The sequence below is a fragment of the Ochlerotatus camptorhynchus genome, unplaced genomic scaffold, assembly GCF_037179485.1.
Source record: "Ochlerotatus camptorhynchus isolate MF236.1 unplaced genomic scaffold, CSIRO-AGI_Acam_v1.1 ptg000008l, whole genome shotgun sequence".
Taxonomy (NCBI): Eukaryota; Metazoa; Arthropoda; class Insecta; order Diptera; family Culicidae; genus Ochlerotatus; species Ochlerotatus camptorhynchus.
The window spans coordinates 2431264-2455873 of record NW_027040500.1 but is presented as its reverse complement, the minus strand read 5'-3'; the positions used below and the strand labels follow the sequence as shown (position 1 = coordinate 2455873).

General features: G+C 37.0%; 1 protein-coding gene across 24 annotated transcripts in view; it reads right to left on the bottom strand.

Annotated features, from left to right (window-relative positions):
• The window catches only part of pHCl-1 (pH-sensitive chloride channel 1), a 442438-nt gene that overhangs the window by 138068 nt on the left and 279760 nt on the right, over window positions 1-24610 (bottom strand). For 13 of the 24 annotated variants that reach the window (XM_065218428.1, XM_065218422.1, XM_065218457.1 and 10 more), the window contains 4 exons: window positions 21482-21496; window positions 20808-20896; window positions 12028-12114; window positions 1742-1806 (listed from right to left, as the gene is read on the bottom strand). In XM_065218428.1, coding sequence (XP_065074500.1) covers window positions 1742-1806; window positions 12028-12114; window positions 20808-20896; window positions 21482-21496 — 256 coding nt within the window. The remainder of the gene's footprint in view (window positions 1-1741; window positions 1807-12027; window positions 12115-20807; window positions 20897-21481; window positions 21497-24610) is intronic. The other 11 variants (XM_065218498.1, XM_065218544.1, XM_065218501.1 and 8 more) reach the window with 2 other exon arrangements.

Sequence of the window (24610 nt, the reverse complement as noted above, 5' to 3'; positions counted from 1 at the left end):
CAAAACAAGTTAATCCTCTAGTACATTTGAATCCAGTATCACAAAACAAAGCATTTCAAAGGTGGTAACAGGCCTGTCTACCGGACGTCTCCTGTTTCAGCGCGTGGAATAAATTTCTGCTGTTTCATGATTCCAGATCCCAGGAGCAAAGCGGATTGTTGGAAGATTCATCTTTACTTTAAGGATTAAGTTCTCGTCGTAAAACGTTGTGTCTGAGCAGGAATTATGCGTGGCTTGGTTTCAAAACTGGATTTTGCTAAAGCATGCTGATCCGGTTTTCTTTTCTGATTAAATCGTTAAAAAGACGCTGATGAATGCCATGGTAGTCATACAGTTACAACAATTCCATTATCAATGAAATCACATTAGAAGCAACGAAATCACCACCGTAAGCCATCTCTGTTCTCCAGCAGCGGTAAAAGTTTGCTCGTTACATAGAAATCTATCCAACACTCCACAACTTATTCTAAAGTTTCTCGTCACTTATAGACAGCCTTTTAGCCCTGCTTTGACCTTAATTAGGGTGTCAAGTTAAAGCCAATTAGGAAGGTTTGTTGGGTATCCATGATCTCTCGTTTCTTGTTGGAATATTTTTATTTTCTATTATCTCGGTGATATCGTTCCAAACCCTTGCAGCAAAGGATTGATTAAAAAAAAAACTTTTACCGAGTAAAAAAATACTACCTTTAGAAATATATCCAACAGTTCTAGGTGATTCAAGATTTATTTTACCTATCAAAATTTCAAAAATGCTTGAAAATTAAACATTTGTGGTGTTTGGGAAATTCATCACCACATGTCGGTTCGGGAAAATGTCAACTAATTGGTTTTTGAATATTTTTCATAAAACCCCTAGTGTACATATAGGCGGTCACACTTAAAAATTTTCGCCGAGATTCCAACAGCCGAGCAGTTCTGCAATTTATTTAGCTGAGATTCAGTAAAACAATTGCCGAGACTCAGCTAACAAATAACTATTTGCTGAGATATCAGCTAACAAACAGATATTTTGCAGAGATATCAGCAAAAGTAAATGCCGAGGTATTCGGCTGTTGGAGATTTTACCGAGCTAGATTAAGTGTGTAAGCGTCGATATGATGGGTACATAATCATTCTTTATAAGAATCATAATCCTTTGCTGTGCACCTCATATATTGTCTTTCATTTCGACGGAAAAATAGAAGGCGTACGGTAAGATAATCCCATGCTTCGTCCCTCCCTACATTCCTGGGGTTTCAAATTGGCTCACTTAGATGAAACAACGGTGTACTGTTGGTGGTAAACCTTTTATTACATTTCTTACAACTGAGAAAGGTCTGATACATTTTGCAAAAAGTGGATAAAGCTTAAGTTGAGCCGAAATTGGTAAATCTATGTTTGATTAAATTATTCAAAGGATTATAAAAACTATCACAATTAGGATTGTGATAATAGCAAGAAGAGTTGGTTGTCTCTGACGAAGGATTGGTTCTTCATTTTTATTAGTAACAAAGGGAATAGAAGGAACATTTCAATGCTGGGAGCCTTTCTTTGCGTCCAACAGGAGTTGAGTTGTTTGGGTTCACATTTTATACACACTGTAAAACACAAAACATAAAAGTATGGAACAATGCTGTTGTGTTGTCGTGCCAAAGATAATGAAGATGGGATAAGGTTCAGGTTTACAGCTGGGAAAATGGTTAAGAATGAATGGATGTGTGCTTGTTTTCGAAACGGTGATGATTCTTTCGACAATACTTACTAGACTAGACTCATCTGGCGATGCTAAGCTTAACAACAGTACACTAACATTCACAGTCAAAGAACCTGTAACGAGAGAAGGAGACGGAGAACATTGAGGAATGCAGTTCTTATGTCAGGCACTAGGTTGCATCGCTTTCAAACTGCAGCGAGTGAACATTAATCAAGCGAATTTCAAACCAACAGCAATTTTCATTAACCATAAAACATAAAACAATTGCTATGAAAAATGTATCAACATACGATTATAGAACAATGCTCGGGGGAAACGCATTTCAATCGAAATGCAATTAAAAAGTTGGCAGCTTATCTCGTTGATTGCTAATTTGTTTATGCTCAACAATTGGTACACGGAACCGTCTGGCGTCATAGCACCTTGTCATGTTCACCTGTTAGCTGGTTTCCGGTGATGATAATTCTACTCTTTATGTATATTCGTTGCAAACCGTTTAACCTGTTGGGTGGAGAGTATCAATTTCGCTGTTATGTTCTTTTTTGGTTTGACGTGAAATAATCAGTTTTCGTTTTTATGAATTGATTTAAATTGGTATGATAATCCGTATTTTAGGAATAGCATTTAGAATTAAAAGTAGTTTCGTCACCATTCAGCATTTATTTTGGAAGATCACATATATTTGAATTTCGCGTATTTACAGTCTCAAGTAGAACTGACCGTTTGATGTTGATGATGATGATGGTCCTACCCATACAAAAGTTTGAGCTGGACGATTTATCTTTAAGATAATTAAATATAACATTTTCACCAGGCTAGCAAAACAAATCGAACTGCTTTCAGTTACAGATATAAATTCCTTCTAGAGTTTGCAGTTGCTTCACAGTGATATAAATGAGGAAAAGCTCACACGTCCACCTCTTAGTTCGCCTTTTTGTCCACCTAAAATATTCATAAGTATTACAAGTGATCAAAAGTTAATGAACAATCAACAAAGCATCCTATTACACTAGCAGCCCCGCAATCTGATGCTATCATAATTTTCAGCAATGTCAGGAAAGCTCACGAACTCCCAACATTTGCCAGAAAACTTACTACTAACTCAAGGTATCTTCCAAATAAACTTCAAAATTGCATTTTTTATCAAATGTTAAATTCAGTCCTATTCATCCGTAATACGCACGCGAGGCTCAAACCTTTGTAGACTACTATTTTTTACTACAACTATTAAATCAAACATCAAAAATCCATCATCGCCATCGTGGCGAACAAAAATAGTTTTTGCAGTGCTACAATAATTATTAAAAAGTCGTTATGACAGCTATCCATATAAAATAATCCGTTAGAGATAACTTCGTCAAGATACATAATTTGTCAATTCATAAAAAAAAAATCAGTGTTGCTGAACGTTTGATATGTCCTGGCATCGAATTGAAAGCATTTATTCCTTTATAATATTATGAATTTTGTGAAGCACAAGTCAAGAAATGTTGTGTTCTTATTTCAACCGCGTTTTTAGTATTATATCTATGAAAGTCACTTCCTCTTTCAATTCGATCACACAAATATCGAGGCAGAAAATCGCTAACTACTTTAAAAATGCTCCACCGACAAGCCTGTAGACAGACCACAGAGCATAGTGGCTCTATACTAAAAAAATATTTTTCTCTGTTTTAATAGCAATTTTCCGGAAAATAAATATTTGTCAAAAGTAAACTTCAATTCATGGTAGTAACAATACAGAAAATAAGAAATGTAGTCGCGGTGAAGAACTTCAAGGCATTGGTCAAAGGAAATTATTTTTTCGCCTCATAAAAAAGTACGAATAGATTGAAGAATTGCAGCAGTAAATTATAAAGAAGCAATAGAAATCCCATGATACAGTTACAAAAAAAAACTTGAACGTTTCGCACTGACACTTACTAAATCATCATCAAAATCAATTTCTTTTAATTGAAGTTGTAAGTACAAGATTATTGAAACACTTTCAAGCTTTGCACCTGTTAGCTCCAAACTCTCTAAATATTATAATTTTTTAAGGTGTCCGAATCCCAAGCTTTGCATAGTGAAGATTCATCTATGATAAATTATTTAGGGATCGCAGACTTTGATTTTTGCAGAAAAAATCTTTAATATTTTACAATTGGACCTGGGGGAGTTTTCCCGTTAATTAGACATACATAAATAGTCAAGGCGTCAGATTATGAACAACAAGTCCTAGGAAATACATTTTGAAACACAGTAGAATATTCTGGAAGTCCGTAACAATCCACGGGAATTTCGAGAAGGCCTTATAGTGAATAATAAGATGCATTTTAAGATACTTCTGAAGAGAACTCAATGAGAATTGTGAGAAGAGATCCTAGTTAATTTTATCGAAAATTTCTACGGGATTCTATAGAGAATTATTTTTTGCCTTTCCTCTGTATATATCCATGTCGTTGAAAGTGGTAAACTTGTATCAGTATGAATAAGAGCACAATTGCATTAAAGAATTTAACTTCCATTAGCAGCAAATTCCAAGGAAGGAAAAACAAAATCTAAGAAAATCTTAATTCCAAGGGATAATAATTTCGAGGATGGTTAAAAATGAGATTGATTCTAGGAGAATTGAAAAGCATGGATTTTTTTTTAGGATTTCTGAATAGGTGATAATCTTTGAGAGTATTCATAGAGAGTTCTATGAAAAATAAAAGGGTTATTTTGGAAACAATTCATAGAGTGTTCTAAGAATGCCCTCTTAGAGATTCGGAGGAAAATTCCAAGGAATTATGAGAGGATAAATTCGGATTTTTGTTGAAATCATGTCTAAAGAAAATTTCAGAGAAAATTGGCATAATACGGAATATTTAATATTGAATTCCAAAGAGAATTTTACAGAAAACATTCAGAGCAAACATCAAACACAGTTTGAAAGTGAATTTCAAAAGAACTTCTTAAGAGTGTTTCCTCCGAGTAACAAATCCAGAGCAATAGATTTTATTTTGAATTTTATAAAGGTTTTATTGCAGCAACAACAATATCCATGGCTTTATGACGGTCATACACATTGTCATAAAAATTAAGTCATATAAAATACTGTAAGCTATCTACATAACCATAATAATATAAATCATATAATAAAACTAACTTATGCTGATGCTATTAAGACTTATGAAAGGCTTTATAGTGTCTGATAAATCCAATGTGAACTGCTCTCATTAAACTCAACAATTAATCCCAATGTTGATTTATAAGCAGCCGCAATAAAGTTGTCAATGAAACATCAATTTTAAAACACTGATAAGTACTCAATTCCAACTTGTCAACATTGTAAAAAATCAGTGCCACTGAAAACTTTCTCCACCATGGTTTCACGAAAAATCAAAAGATTTTCATCAACATTGAAAACCAGCCAGGAAACAAGTTCTCCTGTGTTTCTGCGGATGTCACGGAGGCAGCTCTAGAGAATCTATCACTCCACCGTTTCAAACCATCATTCATAAGCTAGAGCTGCCTTTGCAATGCTGGCCTGACTACACATTTAAACAGTCCTTTTTCGAATTTGCATTGAAGGAGCTAGCGGACGTCTTTTCTTATTTTTATTTTTCTCTGGCGCAGGGCTAGTCTGCTAGACTGCCCCGTGAATATAATTGAAAATGCCATCCGAGAACATTATTGCAAAGTATTAGTTTTATATTAGGTTTGAAACGATAATGTCTCGACCAAGTAGATTGATTGCTGGCATGATGAAGATACATTAGATTTACTATCGAAAACAACATTGCTTTCCGTAATTACTACCAACAACTCAATAGTCATGATCGCTCCTATCATCTTAATATGCTCCATAAACTTTAATGCCTATATGCATTAGAACTAAAAATGCTGGGGTCGGACGGAAGTAGGCTGTGCCGGCGAACGGACGCGTTCGTTTTTGCTGTCAAGATGTTTTCTCGTGATTCCCCGTTCTGAAGTGCATTTAATGAAGAACAATCCCCAGTTTAGTTTTCGAGAAGTAGTAACGGAACCAACGGTTATGGCTCAGGTAAGGCCGGTACTTTTCCGAGACCTCTTCCATCCCGACAATTTGTGACGTTGCGAACAATTTCGGCCTGAGAACCCTTTCACATCGGGAAGCAGCCGACCAACGGAAACATGGATACCATCTCGAGAGCGGCAGAAGAACCCAGTTTACGGACAGTCAACTAAATTGGTGAGTTCGTTCCAGTTTAATATTTTTTTTGCCATATACTTAGGTAGGGTAGGATGGTCTAGGACGCGCCCTGGGGTGAATTCTGCCACGTGGAATCCCGGAACTGGTAGTGAGAGTGCGGCGAGGAGCCACGTGGGGCCGTTTTGGTCTCGCCTATGTATTTATAAACATTACTTACATTGGCTTTCCTTCGAGTACGGGCAAGGTAATCGACGAGCAAAGACCTATCTCTAAATGTTTTAATGTTTGCAAATTTACAGAATTTTTAGTTTCATGTTTCGCGATCGCGAAGCAAAATGGGTATCGTCCAGTAAAAGTTCGAATGGTGTTGGAATATTGGTTCTTCGAAATGGCAAAGAGTATTATTTTCTCGCTTTCCAAGCGGCAGTACAGGCAAAGGTGTTATATCCTAGACAAAAAGTGAGATCCAAAATCACTGTTGTCGTCATCGCCGTCGTCTTCGTGATAGTGTAGGTTTTTTTTCCTTGATTGCGTCGATCTTGTTTTCCGTGCTGAGCACCAATGCTACCGACGCCAGAGAGGCAGCTACCACGCCTGGATCCTACCTATCGATCCATCAACTCATGAACCGGGGACCAACGGCTTTACTTCCCTTCCGAAGGAAGGCGTGATCAGAGATGTTATGCCTCAGAACATCCCGGCGGCGCCGACTGGGATTGAACCCAGGCCTTCTGGGGTGAGAGGTAATCACGCTTACCACTACACCACCGGCGCCGCTGATAGTGTTGGTTGAACCATACGTATATTTCAAATAATCAACCGTTATTTCTATATCCGTTTATTCAAAAACGATCGTCGTTCATAGTGATTTTACTCTGCTTACTGAGCAGAAAATCATGGGTTCAATCCCAGACATCTTTACAATAAAGAGTTGATAATATTGGTTCGTTTTCTCATAGCTCCGCATTCGTGTATTTATCAAACTGCGATTGTATCAAAGCAATCATCACATCACTTATCAAGGTGAATCCTGGTCCGGGGTTCATTCTTACTAACAAAACCTCCCTCCTGTGACCTTTGTGAGGACGCAGAGGTAAACACGGCCCCCATAACAACAAAGGTCACTTTAACTTTCTTTCCATCTCCCACCTGGTTGCAAAGACGTGGCCGGCGTCATCATTGATCTTTAATATAAGGAGTCACTGAAACTTTTAGGGGAAATGGATGCAATGTCGGCAAAAATGACCCTAATTTGGGCCCATACATAAATTCAGCAATCGATTAAATTTTCAATAGCGATCAAAAATATCCATTAGTACCGTCCCAATGACGCGTTCATCTAGATAAAACTGATAAAAAGCAGATTTTTAGCTATGGGCCTAATCTTAAACCCATAGGCCAACATTAGAGCCATTTCCCCTACAATGAGAATTTTCGGTCACTCCTAACCCCATTCACTGTGCAATTTCACTGATTCTGGCCAATCACGGAGTAGCAACCATTGATTTGTGGAGTCAGTCTAAGCCGTCTAAGCATGTCTGATGCAGAGAAGCAAGCTACTGATTTAATTTTCAGATCTGTATGACAAGGTTGCAAATACTCATTTCAGCTAAAAAAATGTTTTTTTTTTAATTATATTGGATAATCCAAAGCTATGTTGATCATTATAACATTAAATTTTGAATAACAAATGATAAGACAATCTTATTAAAATGTCGTAATAATACCTCTGACCAAGGAAAAATGATTTATATAATTTTCATAAAAGTTGACGATACAAATACTAATGAGGAAAGGAATTCCGCATTTCCTTTTCCCAAGTCCTTTTCCTCTCCTTCCCTTCCCTTCTTCTCTTTTCAGAAAGCGAGTAATGGCGCTATAACCATATGCCATATAGGGCTAGGACAAGAGTTAGTGCTCAGGTCCCAACCGCTAGAAGAAAATGGTAGCGAGCAAGGGCGCTATAACCTAGGCGAATACAGCATTCCCTCCGTATAGGTTACGTCCGCACACCGCTCTCTGTTGTCCTTCGACTGAGGTCGGCTGGATCGATTGAGGGATGGCAGTGGGTTGGCGGTGCCGTCCACGCTTGTACGGAGGGAGGACTGTACGCTCGAACACAAGGGGTAAATACCTGTGTTCCATCCCAGTAGATCGGACAACCAAGAAGTGTACATTAACTTTCTTAGCTCTGTCACTCCCAACGATTTATATAGCCTATTTTCAAATCCTGCATACGGAGCGGTTGGTACGGTATGTCCCCGCTCTTTGATTACCTGTGGATTAAATGTTAACCACTGTCTAGACTTATTAAGTAGACATGGTAAACATTCACTTCCACAAAAATTAACTAAACGCTACACAGTAGGCCTGGCCGCTTTATTGTTTGTTTCACATCCTTGATGTGCAGCAGGCATTAATAATGACAAGAAAAATGATAGATGTATCATTTTCCAGGATTCTTTCAAGTACTGGCTGTGTATGTGTAGACTAGACTAGACTAGACTAGACTAGACTATATGCATTAGAACTAAAAATGCTGGCATAAGTCACTTTTTATTTTAAATCTTTTAGTAATGCCACCATCAAACAAACTTAAATGCAAAACGATCTTGACACCAACACTAGAACTTTTTATCACGGATAAATATTTCCAAATAAAAAAAAAAACATTCTGGCTCACTGCTGTTATAGTTTTAGTTGAACAGAACATCAACAAGCTAATTTATGGCAGTTGTTGTCAAGCAATAAAAAATCAAACTGGATTTATAGCTGATTTTCAGCAGAGCATTATAAAATTGCATGGATTTAATATTGCTCTTAAAGAGGTTCTATACAGCTGCACAACATTTCAATTTTGAATTTACTACTTTGGTCTATAATAAAAATGTTACTACAACTTGCTTTCACAACTTTCGTTATCAGATTGACTGCTGCTTGTATGAAATCAATCTTAGTTTTATAGTGCTCATAGGTAGAATAAAGTGGTAGGTATATAATGTTAATGGTTTAGGTATAAATAACAGAAGGGCATATAGAATTATGATGCGATACGTTGACTTCCTAAATCGTTGTTGATTCGAAAGAAGATCTCAATTTAAATTTTATTCATAGCTAATTCTTTATGGATAATTTGAGCTAAGAATTCTAAGTTGCTATAGGAGTATCGGATTTTGCCTCAGTAGTAGACAATATAATCAATTATATTATTTTCTAATGATATAAGCCCTTTTCATATGGAATTCTCGATTAATCCAAGTGATTAGTTGCTGATTAGACAAAATTGAATCACAAATGGAGCTTCATTGGGTACTGAGATGATTTTGAGTTTCACTGGTTTAGTTTTGTGTAAAAATGGTACGTTAAAAAAATCAGTTCAAACATGAAAAAGTTTTTGTAAGAAAAACTTTTTTTCCTTAAAAGTTTCCATCTCGCAATGCATGGTTGGTAGTAAACATAATTACTTATCTTGAGGCAAACTTTCATCCAAATCAAACATGGTAATTTTTTTTAAATCGACTTTAAATTTTAAAAATCGATTTTTTCAGTGTAGGTTTCAAATGATTTTTTTTCAGTATTTTTTTTCGATAATTTGGTCAATTTCCTAAAAGTCATCCACACAACACATTTTTGAAGGGATCGTCATTTTTTCATAATATTTTTTTGAAAAAAATCGGTAGAAAAAGTTTGGCCCTTCTCAAATGTTAGTCTAGCTAAATTTTGGAAAAAGTAAGTATGCAAAGTGGCATATTTAGTCAAGGTCCACACATCCAGAAAGTTTCATTGAAATCTGAGAGGGTGCTGCCAGCTCCGAATACGATTTGGCGTGAAATGCGTCCAATAGACTACAATAAATCTTAAAATGTTACTTGGGCATGGTTATTCTGAATTGTTTACCCAATTTAACCAATTTAAACCAAATTTAATTTAGTCACGGTACACTAATTACGTAAAGCATAAAATACAGATTTTTTCATGCTTATTGTAACACAGTGAATAAGTAAAACTTGACAAGCCTTCCTTTCGTTAATTACGTATCTCTAAAGGGCCACCCACTTTAGATCCAGATCTGATGCGTTGTGGCAAAGTGACAACTATATCTATTGTCTAACTGTCAAATTAACGGCAACGCAACGCAAACCGATCTAATGTGGGTTGTCCATAACTCACTCAACCCCCTCTTTTTTGAAGACTGAATAAAATCCAGTTTGTATTTTTTTATTATGTTAGATACAAGGGTCACGTATTTGATTTAATTAATTTTTAAAACCGTTGATTTTTTTTTTAGTTTGTTAAATCTGTTTCGTAACATTTTCCACTAACCCACCTTCCCATATGTATCGATAAGAAACGTCAGCCCAACTCCCCTCCCCACTCAATTGATATTTACTGGTCACCATGCAAATTTGAAAGCACTTATGAAGTTCGGCAGAAATTTTAATTCCGGTTAAATGATTTATCTATTCACATTTGGCCTAACATCTGTAACATTTTGTATCTCCTCCTCTATTTCGAAACCTGCCTACGTCTTGCTGACTTCTAGCATCCAGAGCAAAGTCGTTGATGCTTAAATTATGGTAGAAAAATGAAAATACGTTTAGCTTTCTGCTTTAAATTGAAATCATAATTTGATACAAGCTTACGATTAGTAAATCCAAATTGTTTAAGTTTCACTGTACGTATAGAATAAAATTGGAAAATATTGCTATTTTTGTTCTCACTCAGGTTTAAAAGAGTATTTAACTAGCTCTCATGGAAAACAGTACTAGATGTGTTGCTTTCAATTTTTTGGTTGAGTGAGTAAAATCAAAAATAACACAACATCAAAGTTAGTTTTTGATTTAATCTCAGACTCTGCTCAGGCTGTAATAGCTGTTGGGAAATTAACATATTTCATCACAGGCAATCAAATTGCAAATTTTTCGCCAGATCCTCTGCCGAAACGAATTTTCAATCGGTAATAAATAAGTCATCACAACACGCCAATTAACTTCATGCAGCACCCGCTTCCACCTTCATTGTAGTATCAAACCAAATTTATCATCTCTCATCAAATTTACTCATTCTGGATAAACCTTTCTACGAAATAATGCTGTTTACTCTTCCAATTTTGTATATTAACGATCCCCTCAGGGTAACCTATAATTTTATTATCATTAACTTCAAACCAAATTAAAAACCCCTTAACACTGACCCAGGATTCCATCCTGCCTCATTGAATCAAATATTTGTTCAGACCTATTGGGAACAGGGTCATGGTGAGCAGAGAAAAAGGTGAAATTGCGATGTTGTAAGAGTTAAACTTTTCCATTGTAGCGTTGCTCCGCAGGAGAAAATTCATTTAATTGGAGGCATATGGTAGACCACCGACGGTGCCTAATGAGGTACATTTTGAAAAGGATTCACTGGTTGATAACGTGCAACTTTATGCCATTCATATCTTTCTTCACAATGAAACGGTATTTTGATCGAGTTTAGGTAACAATTCATAGTTAACTGGAAGACAGGTTAAATATGTTGGCCATAAAATATAATCAAATGTGGCCAACTAAAGCTGGAATATGGTTTTATATGTATTTACACAACTTTCGCAGATAAAATGTAAGACTGTCAACTTCTTTGCGATAAACTATACAAAAGAAAATGTTTCGTATTGGGGTGGAAAGAAAGCACAACACACAGACAAATACGATTCATTCCTCTACAAACAGAAAACGAACATCTAGGTTTAAACGATTTTAACATCAGTTGAAATGGCAAACAGATTCACAATCTATGTGAAGAAACAGAGAACTTTTATATTCATGGAAACTGGGATGTTCGGAGAGCTACATAAACTCAAACATAGAGCTAGTTGGTAGACGTACGTAAACAGAACAAATTATTATTGTGTAGAGAAGGTTTTTTTTTTAAATAGAATAACTAGAGATACAAACAAATGGAAACTTATACGAAGAAGAAGAAGAATAATAAGAAGAAGAAGAACGGGTTGAAAATTACTTTCAACATAACCTAGTTGAAATTTCGTGAGTGTGATAGCAAGTTTCGTAAGAAAACATGAATCGAATAATTTTGAGTGATGGGATAGAGCGCAAAAATTCGTCGAAGAATTTAAAACAAAATCGATAGCATAGTATATGGAAATAGTATAGAGAGTAAAAAGGCTTTGCAAACGGACCGCGATTCTGGGGACGTCCTGGAACGCGCGTATCGGGAATATGTTTTGCCATTTCCGGTGTTTGCATACCGCAGCAGAAATCCGCATCTGCAAAGAGGAAATATGAAAACATTTGCAGTGTGTTGTTTTGGTACGGTTTGATTTGCTGGTATTTAAATGATTATTGAATTAAAAAAAAATGCCTAACACGAAGTGGTAGCTGCAATCACGCCAAAGAAAAGTATTTTCAAATTGAGTAATTTAGTTGGCTAAAAACTAAACTGCCGAGACGATACAGGTGAAACCCAGGAATCGAAGTCTGATGACATTTGCTAAAGCGACGGTAGAGAGTAAAATATGTTGATAGAAAATTATGTTAGGGATACGATATAAATAAATATACAAGAGAAACACAATAAATGCAAGTCGTGGTTTAAATCAAATACATCGTTTTTTTTTGGGAAAATAAAAATAAATTTTCTTATTGAGATTAAATGATTTTTACAAAGATTTATGCCGAACATTATGTCAGAAGCTAGAAAGTATTTAACAAAATTAAAATGAAAGGTCCCTGAGTATAATCTCCCTTGCAAAAATGCAAAAAATCACCATCAATAGGGGATCAATTCGCACCAATTTTTTTCAAAATGCATTTTTGGAAATTTTTACAGAAAAAAACGTACATTTGAGATAGTATATAACACTTTGGAGGCTGTAGAGTATTTATAAAGTGACATAAGATATTTTTCCACATAAAGTTTGAATTTTCCCACTGATATATATATATCCAAAATATATCCAAATCAAGTGTGCCCACTCTCCCCTATGGAACAATATTTGATAATTACCACAGTTAAACTTTTGACAGCCATTGTGATTGTGGCCTATACGGTTGTATTGCTTTAATCTAGTACGATGATTGTGGTACTGGATTAAAGGAGTATAGCGGTACTACAGTGAGCTGGACATCATTTCGAACAAATGCGCTTTGGTAGTAATATGCTTTTAATCCTAGCCTAAATTTGTATGATGCGTCGGTACTGCAGCTCAAATTTATCTATTCATGTTCAGAAAGTGGCGCTCGTGGCAAAAATAAAAACTATCAAAATGATGGAGCTTTCAAGTGTTTCACGGTGAGAATTTTCAAATTGCCTTCGTCTATTGGGTATCCCTTGATATTTTTTCCAACATATGTTTGTTACCGGTTGGTACCATTTGATTCAATTGGTGTAAGAGTAGGGTCAGTGTTGTTAAGAGAGATAGCTCCATAACGTCACGTCTAAAGTGACCGATAAGGTAGGGCGATGATGGAGATGTTTTGCTGCATGGGCGAAGCGACCACTGTCCACTGAACCACCACCGACCTGTCATAGCGTAGTGAGAGACGGAAACTAGCTACGGTGAAGCTGAGAGTCGATAAGGAGGTGAGAGATCGTTTGGCCGAGAGGTAGAGAGGATAGGCAGTATTTTGCTGACTGTGGTACGATATAGTAGGAGATACACGAGGAGTGTTTAGAGACTAGGAAAAAACGTGTTCGGAAAAGAGGTGATAGTGCGTCGATCACGGTGTTAGATGACTTAACCGATCAGGATCCAGCCGTCATCATCTGGCCAACGCCATCCGGCCAACATTATCCGGCCATCGAGATTCGGCCATCGCGCTTCGGCTATCACCATTCGGCCATCGCGTCGATAGTGCGTCGATCACGGTGCTCCATTGTTGGCCTCGTATCGAAATCTCGCCGTCGCAATCTCGCCGCTGCAATCCGGCCGCTGCAATCCGGCCGCTGCAATCCGGCCGCTGCAATCCGGCCGCTGCAATCCGGCCGCTGCAATCCGGCCGCTGCAATCCGGCCGCTGCAATCCGGCCGCTGCAATCCGGCCGCTGCAATCCGGCCGCTGCAATCCGGCCGCTGCAATCCGGCCGCTGCAATCCGGCCGCTGCAATCCAGCCACCGCCATCCGGCAACCGCAATCCGACAACCGCAATCCAGCCGCTGCAATCCGGCCGCTGCAATCCAGCCGCTGCAATCCAGCCGCTGTAATCCAGCCGCTGCAATCCAGCCGCTGCAATCCAGCCGCTGCAATCCAGCCGCTAAAATCCAGCCGCTGCAATGTGGAGGTGCCGGGCAAAGGTGTTATATCCTAGATAAATGGTAAGTTACAAATTCGCTGTTGTCGTCGTCGTAAGCGCCGTCGTATTTACCGTCGTAGGTGCCGTCGTATTTGCCGTTGTAATGCCGTCATAGTCGCCGTAGGCAGTACCGTTAGTATATTTAAAACTAACCATCAGCCGCTGAAACTATATTAATTATAGCGTATCTCTGTTGTTCATTACATTCCAAGTGAAAACTTAATCATATTTTGTCGTGGAGGGTTGTGGTTGTGAGATGCTCGATAACCCTGGAGGGATCAGTTTAGTTTAGTGAGCAGAATATCATGGGTTTAATCCTAAGCTCTCCCACAACAGAATAAACCACCATCGTTGGGTTCCGAGAGTATAAAGCGCAGTTATTAACCAAAATTTGAATAGTTTAAACCATGAATTGACCATGAAAGGGTGTATGCGTGATCCAGTTTGGAAGACATTGTTTGCTGCTTTCTGAGACGTCGATTCATTTGAATAACTTTTTGTTGAGTCGGTCGTAGATTTTGGTAATATAATATAGCATAAGAGCAACTGTTTTTGCTCAATGAATAGAATATCATGGGTTAAAACCCAAGCCTCATTACAATACTAAGTTAATATATCCAGTAAGGCGATGCAAAATTTGAAATTTTCGCTCCACAATACTTAAACAATTCCAAATCGGATCCTGACTAGCCTCTCAAAATTTGAACCCATTTGGTGAGAAACTGAGATCGCACAAGCCATTTGAAGTTTGTATGGGAATTACTATGGTTAAACCAAGATTTTTGTTCATGTCTATCTAATAATTCACCATATCGGTCTGCTTCAAAAGATTTCAACAAATTTTCCCAGCTACAATTTTGCTGAAGACTACTTTTTGATTAAATGCAAGGATCGAAAGTTATTAATGGTTCAATGCACTGATGTCTTATGATCATGCTCAATCAACTGCTCAGCAGGCAACATTGGTGTTTCTGGGGCGTTGAATAGGACACAAAAATCATGGCTACTATGTCACACTGCAAAATACAGTGCTGCCTACAGAGCAGCTGAATGATCATGTCATAAGTTTACCAATCTCTTAAATAATTAATAACTTTTTCCTGTCTCGTTTTACATATAAACGTTCTTGAGCAAAGTTGTAGCTGAGAAAATTTTCTATAAGAATGGTTATCGAACTGTTTCTCAGCTCAATATGGAAAAAGACTAGAAGGCAATGAACAAAAAGTTGAGATTTCCCGTAGTAATTTACATGCAAACTTCAAATGGCTTGTGCGAAGTCTGTTTCTAACCAAATGAGTTGTATCTTTGGGAGGCTAATCAGGACCCAATTTGAAACCATTTAAGCACTGTGGAGTGAAAAAGTCAAATTTTGCATCAGTCTAATATCCAGGCCTCAATTGTAGAAAACCGTTTATAACATAAAATGGAGGAACGATTCAAAAAAGTAATAAGTATATTTAGACGAATGTGACGTATGCCTGAATCGGTTCGGAAGACATTGTTAACTACTTTGGATGATTTCATTTTATTGTAATAGCTTCTTGTAACCGATAATGAACGATCGTCGGTCGTAGCTTGTTGTATTGTAAGGTGGCCTTAGAGCGACCGTTTTTGCTTACTGAGCTGAAGATCGTGGTTTTAAACCCAAGCCTCTTTACATTACTGAACAGATAGGGTTGCGTCATTTGCTTAACAAGTTATAAAAGATCGCATCACTGTCCAATGTTAATCCAGATCTAATTTACCCTTCCCACTAACAAAAATGTCCTTCCCGTGACAACCGTGGAGATGCAGAGGTATACTCGGTCTATAGTAGCGACGGTTGTTGAAATAACAATCCTTTCCCTCCCCGATGACCGTAAGGACGTGGACGGCGCCCTTATTAACCTCAAAAATATGGATTCTCCGGATTTTGTACACTGATATTGCTAGTCCCAAGCCCCATTCATATGGTTCTTTGCGCAAATTTCGCTAAATCTAGTCAATCACGGAGTAGCAACTACTGAAATGTATGGTCGTCAATGCTCATGCTCATGCTCATACTCATGCTCAATACACGATGTTCTGTCGATCCCCTTTTTAAACACCAGCGTCCGGGAGTGATATTGAAAACTGTCATAAGAGGGAATATCAACTCTTCGTTGCATTTTTTGCAGTAGCGGTTGTACAGATAACAGATATACGTGCGATAATTGTTGCTAGCACGTGCGAAATGTTGCTTGGCAAAAGGACAACGAGACTGGCAGTAGGCTCGGAGTGCTTTCGATCTTATGTCGTTTTCGTTTTTGCGGTGTAGCATCGGTGTAGTGTAAGCAGCAATAAGCGCGAGTCATTGACAGCTCATCATATTTTTTTTGTAAACAAAGGCGCAACCGATAGCTACACCCTGATTTCGGCGGTGTAGCACCGGTGTAGCTACACCGCAAAAACGTGAATGTCATTAGACGTTTGAGTCATCGTAAATGTGTATTTCCTCAAGGTGGTTTCGAAGATGGCCTGCGCAGTGGAATAAAATCAACCACGTAACTCTTCCACACGCTGGTGAAGTACTCTACAACAATGTCAATATCTTCAGCGGAATCAAGGATGTGCCAATGGTGAAGCACTTCAAATAATCCTACAAAGTCAGCATAAAGTGCCTATGTAATCTCCAGAAGTCTCGTGCTAAAACTCAAAAACCATACAACTGTATTTTCGACAAGCTGAACCAACATTGATGGACGACGAAACATACGTCAAAGAAGATTCAAGAACACTCCCTTGGCCTCAGTTTTACACTAAATCGGTTGAAAAGAGTGTGACGATTGCAGAGTCTGCAATGTATCGATCCACTGATTAAATCGGTACCAAAGAACAGATCTTTGGTAGATCGATCCTATGGTTTTTATTTTAATTGACCTTTCTGGCGGTTATAACTCGTACGTATTCCCATTTTCAAGTGCTTAGTTTGCTATCGTCACTTTCGCTCTAGCTCTAGCTAAAATGTTGGTTTATTATTTTTATCCTCACTTTCGAACCATCAATACTCTTGCATACACAGCAAAAAATTAATTTTAATATTACATCCAAGAGGATGCACTTCAATCATGTCGAAAATCTCAGGCCATAAAAATAAATAAATGCAATAAAAGCAGCGTAATGTCAGTTCATGCACAGTTTTAATGATAATTTTGTCCTTTTTAGCAGGTAAATTATACAATATTTTTGACACGATTGCTGTGCGTGTACTTTGATGTGATATCAAAATTATTTTTTTGCTGTGTATAGAATGGACTATAGGCTTGTTTACGTTGGTACCCCAAGAAATTCTATCCTTTATAATGTTCAATTAAAATTTAATGTTGTCGTGACGGTAAGCAGCAATGAGCCCAGGAGGGAGGCACCGAAAACCTTCAAATGTTGCTGTATTTGTAAATATCGGCAACGCAAATAGTGACGTCATTGTAGGGAGCGATGGTGATGTTGACGTTATGTTCGTTCAATTTACCACGCACTCTACACACCACGAAAAAGTCATGTAAATTTCGGTTCCCTGAGACCGACACATGTAAGCGGCCCTTTTGACATAAGAATCAGTTGAAAGAAACGAAAAAATCAATTCAATCAAACGTTCTCTTCGTCAACTTGCTAATGTTTTGGTTTGAGAACACTTAATTTTACATGAAATGTTTGTTTACGTTCCATGATTTACGTCCAATATGGATTACGTCTCTGGTAAAATTAGTTATTTCTAAGTGTGTAGGGTGAGAGTAAATCCTTTTTTCGATGTAAATACAATTACAAAATTTAACACAATTTTTTGAAGATCGAAAAGATCGAAAGAAGTTATTGATTTTTTCGAGCTTTTCGTGGACAAAGAGTCGATCCGAAAAATCGGAAATCTTGATGAAAAAGTTCGATCTTCCAAAGATTGATCCAAGATCGCCCAATCCTATTGCAGACCCGATTGTTGCGATTGGTCATTTGGCAAGCTATTTGCACATGTGGTTTGCGATCATCTATGTTTTATACAAAAGGGACATAAACTGCTCAAATATATCAAGATCAAGGAATCAAAAATATCTCCAAATGACAAAATTACAAGTGATCAACGAACCGAATGATAACGCTATGTCGGAAATGGAAAGCAATAATGATATAATTTTCTTCCTTTTTTACATGACAAGCAGCCCTTGCGATACAGCTCACTCGGGGCGGTAGAAGGAAACGAGCAAATTGTTGGCAAGCTGCTTCACGAAGTAAAGCCGAAGATGGTACACGTGTGTTAATGGGATTTGTTTTGTTATGTCTTTTTCCGATTCAGATCAAGCTATGTCCTCATCCGTGTATATTGCAACAAAGGAGGCAAGCAATATATCTAGACAAACAAGGGAAGAGCCAAAATGTAAAAAATAAAAACATATTTTGCCACATATAGAGCGAACAGTTCACAAACTACTCGTTAAATACGAAAAAGTAGAAGAAAATATCACTTCAAATCATCAAAAACGTTTCTTCTTACATGGCGTATTTTCAAATTTCAACTCAATGCTGCGTCTGGTTGTTACGCTTTACCAGAACTTTTTTTGAGTTTTTAGTGATGCATGATGATAGATTACACTATTAACTATAGGTCAAGCTTATAAAATCATCCAGAAAATGTAAAGTCGTGAAATAGGATTAATTTTTAGGTCATCAAAATTCGGAAGCGATTTTCTCGATATGGTCATTTTGGAATTACACCCTTTTCAAATGTTAGTCTAGATATCATTATCGTTCTACCACTCCGATCGAGCTATGTTACAGAGCGAGTTTGTCATGGTAGTCGTAGCAACCGTTTTGTCTGTATCGTTGGTTTCTTTTTGTGTTTGGATTCGCTGATCAGGACGAATGCTTGAATAAGAGATTGCTTCCACTGTATAGAAACCACGAGTTCCCTCCTTTCTTATGGCCAGATTTGGCGTCGGTGTATTACGCCAAATCTACTCTATAGTGGTTTTTGGAAAACAATTTCAAGTTCGTCGAAAAAGAAAATGAAAAATTGGTCAGCAACGTCTAGGTACAGAAAGGTCACTGTGCAGAACTTGATGGACAGTGTCAAGTCTATGGAACGGGCATTCTACAGAAATCAAAAATATGCTTATTTTTCCCGTTTGGCACTTTTGTCAACATGTTAAGCTAAAATTAAATGTACTGTTTTGTATTTTTTCCAATGTCTCGTTTTTCATTTAAACTTTTTAACTACTTTTCGATTCACTTCTTATTTTTACCAACACTTTTTAATAATTTCATCAAGTTCTATATGTTTCAACTATTCTTAGTTGTTTCAAAAAGAGGCAAATAAAATTTTAAAGAAATTTTTTGCGTGTTGATTTTTTAAATTTACATTGAATTTGATAGTTCCTTAACTGCCTAAAATATGATGCCTTCACTGTATTCGTTAATTTCGAAGGAAAACGTTCTAAAATGCATACATGCATGATTTCAACTCTACACACTTGATATTTGGATTTGTATAGTTGAAATATGTAGAAATAGGCAAACAATATTAAATAATCAAAATACTATAATTGGTCCTCATATAAACTATTATCCAACTTTTCTGCACTTTGCGTTGCATGGTTGGCTACCCTTCCCTAGAGCTTAAATCATTTCTAGTGGATAACCTTCCACAGTTCAACTTCAAATTATACAATTTAAGAATATAATGTTTAACTACATAAAAGGCTATTTAGTCGTCCAATTTGGTTTGTACAAAACTGAAAATTAAATTAAATTTTTTTGTACGATATTCAAGCGAAACATAGCAATAAGCATTTTAACAGCACTATATTTTCGAGTTATGTTCATTAGGAGGAGTGTCAACAGAACAATCCCCAGCTTTCCACTGCTCTTTTAATTTGTTAAGGTTCTCAAACACTGTACTAAATTTGAAATAATTTCTATGCTATCTTAATCTTGTTTATTTAAGTTAGCGATGGAAAATGTACGAGAAAAAGGAACAAAAATATTAATTTTTGCTAGAAATTCACAAATTGCTCAAAATTGCCCACATGTTAGTTTAAGATAGGACACACTATTGTGAATAACTTTGTCCAAGAGATTTTAACAAGTAAATGGATATTTTTTTACGTTTCCCGTACATTTTTCCATACTAATTGTAAAATTTTCCATAAAATCCAGATCGCGGCCACATTCTATCAAATTTGGCGCAGTTGTTTTTGTGTTCCAATACAAATCGAAAGAGCTGTTAGGAAATGTCGATTGTTGTGACTCACTGTACAAACTTTACCCACTCTAATATTCATAAGGATCAACCAGGCACTAGGAGAGGTGTACCAACTATGGCACTACTTTAAACATGTACCAGTTATGGCCTAAATGAAGTAATGCCATAACTGGTACCATTTTGTACATGCCATAACTGGTACACCTACCCTATAAACGAAAATAAAATGGATTAAAGCACAAATAAAACCAAAATGGGAGCACAACAAAGGATATAACTCTGTGTATGTGTGTGTGTGTGTGTTTATGTGTGATTTAGCGTGAATGATTTCGTCTTGTTTAGCAGAGTGGCACAATACGTGAAACAGCAACCACAAAGTGTTATAGCAGTTAGTAGCTAGCGGGATGATACAAGAGAAAAAACAAGGACACAGTTATAGGAGGAAGGGACGACACTTACCATCAACCGGTGGTAGCAACCTTTTGTCATATCGTGAGCCTTTTAATAGGTGATCTAAAATTTCTTTGTCTGACTTTCCTTCGGCAAAACTGAACGGCACATCATCATCATTATCATCAACGCCATCGTCATCAATATTGTTGATCGGTTTCAGCAACAGCAGCATCAGCACCACCAACCGTAAGTTGGGTCATAAAATCACGTCGTTGGCCGGGGCGAGATGGAGAGAATGAATTAGTTAAGATTGTATCTTTTTGTTTTCGTATAGTTGCACTATCAGCTTGTTTTTTTTTGGTTTTACTACAGTCAAAGCACGTAACGAAGCATGAAAAGCTCTATGGAATGGTAAAACATAATACTGTACATTTATAGATATTGCTAACATAAGTCATCATAAAGTGGACATGCAATGAAATGAGCACAACGTATGGAAGGGTTGCCTAACTTGTATTAGCGCTTGAGTTTTTTTTTCGAGGCAATGTGCTTTGCTTTTTTTCTTCACCCAAAGACAACACTTGATTGGGGTCAATATGAGCCCTGTGCCAGTCGTTAGTAGTTGATTAAGCAATTAATCAGAGTGGCGGTTTGGGTGTTCAAAAGTAAAGCACAGTAACGAATTGATGAAATGTACTTTGACGCAACTTTTCTAGCAGTTACTTTTGCATGTTATTTACCGAGTTTTTCCTCGCCTGTAAGCAAGGGTTGAAAAATTTACTTCATTAGAAAATCTCTTGAATTCTGGCATCTACTATAAATATGTGCAGATTGCATTCCCTGTTGCACGGTAATCTCGAAATGCAATCTGTACTATAGGAGAGGCTTATGTAGCTGCACATTTTATCTTCAGAGGATCTTGATAAAAGTGACTATGGGGATGTTATAATTTTTGTTGAACTGACGCTTGAATGGGAGAGTACGGAGGCTGGAGTAAACAGGAAAATGGAGTACTCGTATAGAAAATACTGTTTTGTGCAGGTGTTTGTATTGTTTTGAAGTGTACTCTGAGTGCAAACTGTTGTGTCTTGTTGGGAAGTGGACTTGATAGAGAAAGGATATTGTTTTGATATGTATAGAGATACATATTCCTGGTGGTAAGGTTGTTGTGAGAAAGAAATGTGAAGCAGCAGGTAGAGATTATGCAAAACACATTTAGGGAAATAGGAAAATAAAGGTTTCGTTATAGTGGTAAATTGAAAGATACGCTGCACACGATGTAGTACTGAGGTGTTCCAAAAACTATTTTAAAAATAATTTATCTTCATGCTTAAATTCATTTTGTTGAATTGGGCTTGTTATCAGGATATTTTTCAAATAAAGAGGAGTCTTACAATGGCATCTTTTCACAACATTTAAAGCTAAATGTGTGACAGGGGTTCTCGAGTTTCAGAAGCTGTCGTACCTGTTGCTGGAGCTCAGGAAGGAAGATAGTGTTGTAAAAACTCCCAGTGTTGAATCTGTTTGAACAGTTATTTTTAAAGTTCTCGAATATCAGACAAAATCAAAGTTCTGAGAGTATTTAATCATCTTGGTTCCTAGAGATAGAAAATTCTGAATTACCGGTATAGAAAGTGCCTGAAATATTTTCTAGAGCTCCTAGAGTTTTAAGGGTCTCTTCAGTTCCAGAAGATCGTAAAATTCGATGTTACATTGCAAGTTTTATGAAGATATTAAGAGGAAAGGAGGTGTCTCTAATTTTTGGAAATTCAAAAGCGGATTTTTTCATTTAAAAGCGAAATTCATTGAGTGCTGACAGGCAAGTTGAATGCAATGAACACATTTTCATTAACGTAATTTTGGTTATGACCTTTTCTTCTTGTGAAATTTTGAAAATTAATGTTGCCTTTTTCACCTTTAAGCATTATACAAGTCTGAATCATGGTCTATTGAACAATCATAAAACCAAAATTGTTACTTGGGATCATAACTCTAGTGTAGTGGATGCGGCCCTTAAACAAAACGATCAGCATAAAGCGCACTCTTTTCAAAGTATCAAAAACAAACAGCATGAGCCGCGTCCGGTCCAAAGTATAACAAAGGAACGATCGCGACTTATGCTGATCCAGCAAAAAGGGTCACGTAGTCCCCACATGCAAAGCGAGGCCTCAGGGTAGATTAAGATATACGTAATAAAGTTAGTCTAGATGCAACCGCGAGTCAGAGCGCTTCAGAATTCATATCACATCCACAGAGTTATGTACAGTTATTACACTAGTTCTTGTGGTTCTAGAAGTCATAGTGCTATAATATCTTAAAGTTTCCATGAGTTCTACAGGTTGCTGGTGTTTTTAGGATTTCCTGAGGTTCCAAGATTTCATTTGGTCCTTTATGTTCCAAAATAGTTGAATCGATTTTGTTTTAAAGATTAATATAATTAAAAAATTCTGTGTTAGAATCACAAAAAAAATCTGAAGGAGGTCTGGATCATTCTGGAGGGGATCAGACTCCCCAGGCATCCCCATTAGCTACGCAAATGCATACGAGGAGTTTTTGAAGTTATTGATATTTTTGAAATTCTGGGAGAATTTGAATTTTAAAATTTCCTGTGATCAATGGAGTCTTGAAAGTTTTCACAGCTTGGGATTATTGAGAGTACCAGAAGCCGTAGATAAATTCGGAATTATCTTTATTATTATTAGGCTTAATGGAACTATATGAACTATCACTGATCCAGAAATTCCCAGAGCTGCGGGGAATGAGTACCAAGATTCCAGGAACTCCGGGAGCTTTTTGAACTTCAATAACTCCTGAAACAGCGAGAGTACTTCTGTACCTCCGGAGGACAGCCCGGCCTAGTGATTATCATCCATACCTCTCATGCCTATAGTCATGATCAAATATCGTCCCCGAACAAGTCAAGGATGACCCAAGAGTGTTAAAGTGACAATAATTTTAAAAAAATCGGTTCCTCCAGAACCTGTGACCCGGGACAGAAGATATATTTGCTTTATGAGGTGCTAGAGTTCCGGTTATCTGTAAGAACTTGACAAACTGACGGTAACAGGAGAACTTCGGAAATTTCAACAGAAACGCCTGAGATTCCCGTAAAATCTTGAAAGTATCGAAAATTTGCGTGTTTTGATTTTCCCTGAAGTGTCAGGATTTCTCAGAGTTCATAGAAAATCTTTTTAACTAAGAGTTCGGGAGCATCTCGCTGGTACGGAAGTTGTCGAGTATTTAGGAGTTCCTTAATGTTCTCTATGATCGAAAAACTCCTAAGATTGAAGGTCAAAAGGGTTGTTGGGCAATTGGTCCAAGAACATAATGTCGAATAGCCTAAGAGCGAAGGGACAAAATACCGAATGGACAAAAGTTCGAAGGAAATAAATAGGGACAAATAGTCGGATGGACAAAAGGTTGAATGAACAGAAGGTCGAATGTAATTAAAAATGACAACAGGTCTAATCAAAAGGTCAAAAGGTCAAAAGGTCAAAAGGTCAAAAGGACGAAGATAGAAAATAAAAAAAAAAGGAAATGTAGAAAATTTATATGCTAAGAAAATCAAGCTTAGACTTTGAGTTACCAAACTGAACATATCGAAAGATATGTCTCTTTCTTAACTCTCTCCAACTAACATTGTTCGAAAGTGAATTCTCTGACTCCTTCTTTATAACATGAGAAGTTTTTTAACAGATGAAAGCTATTGAACACTCAAACTTAAAATTCTTCATAGTTATTTATCTCACTTGAAGTAAACTCCATATTTGTAACATGAACAGATCTTTGCCAGATAAAAGCTTCTGAACATCCTCACTTAAAGTGCTCGAAACTTTTTACTATTTTTTGTCTCATTAAATTTTACTCAA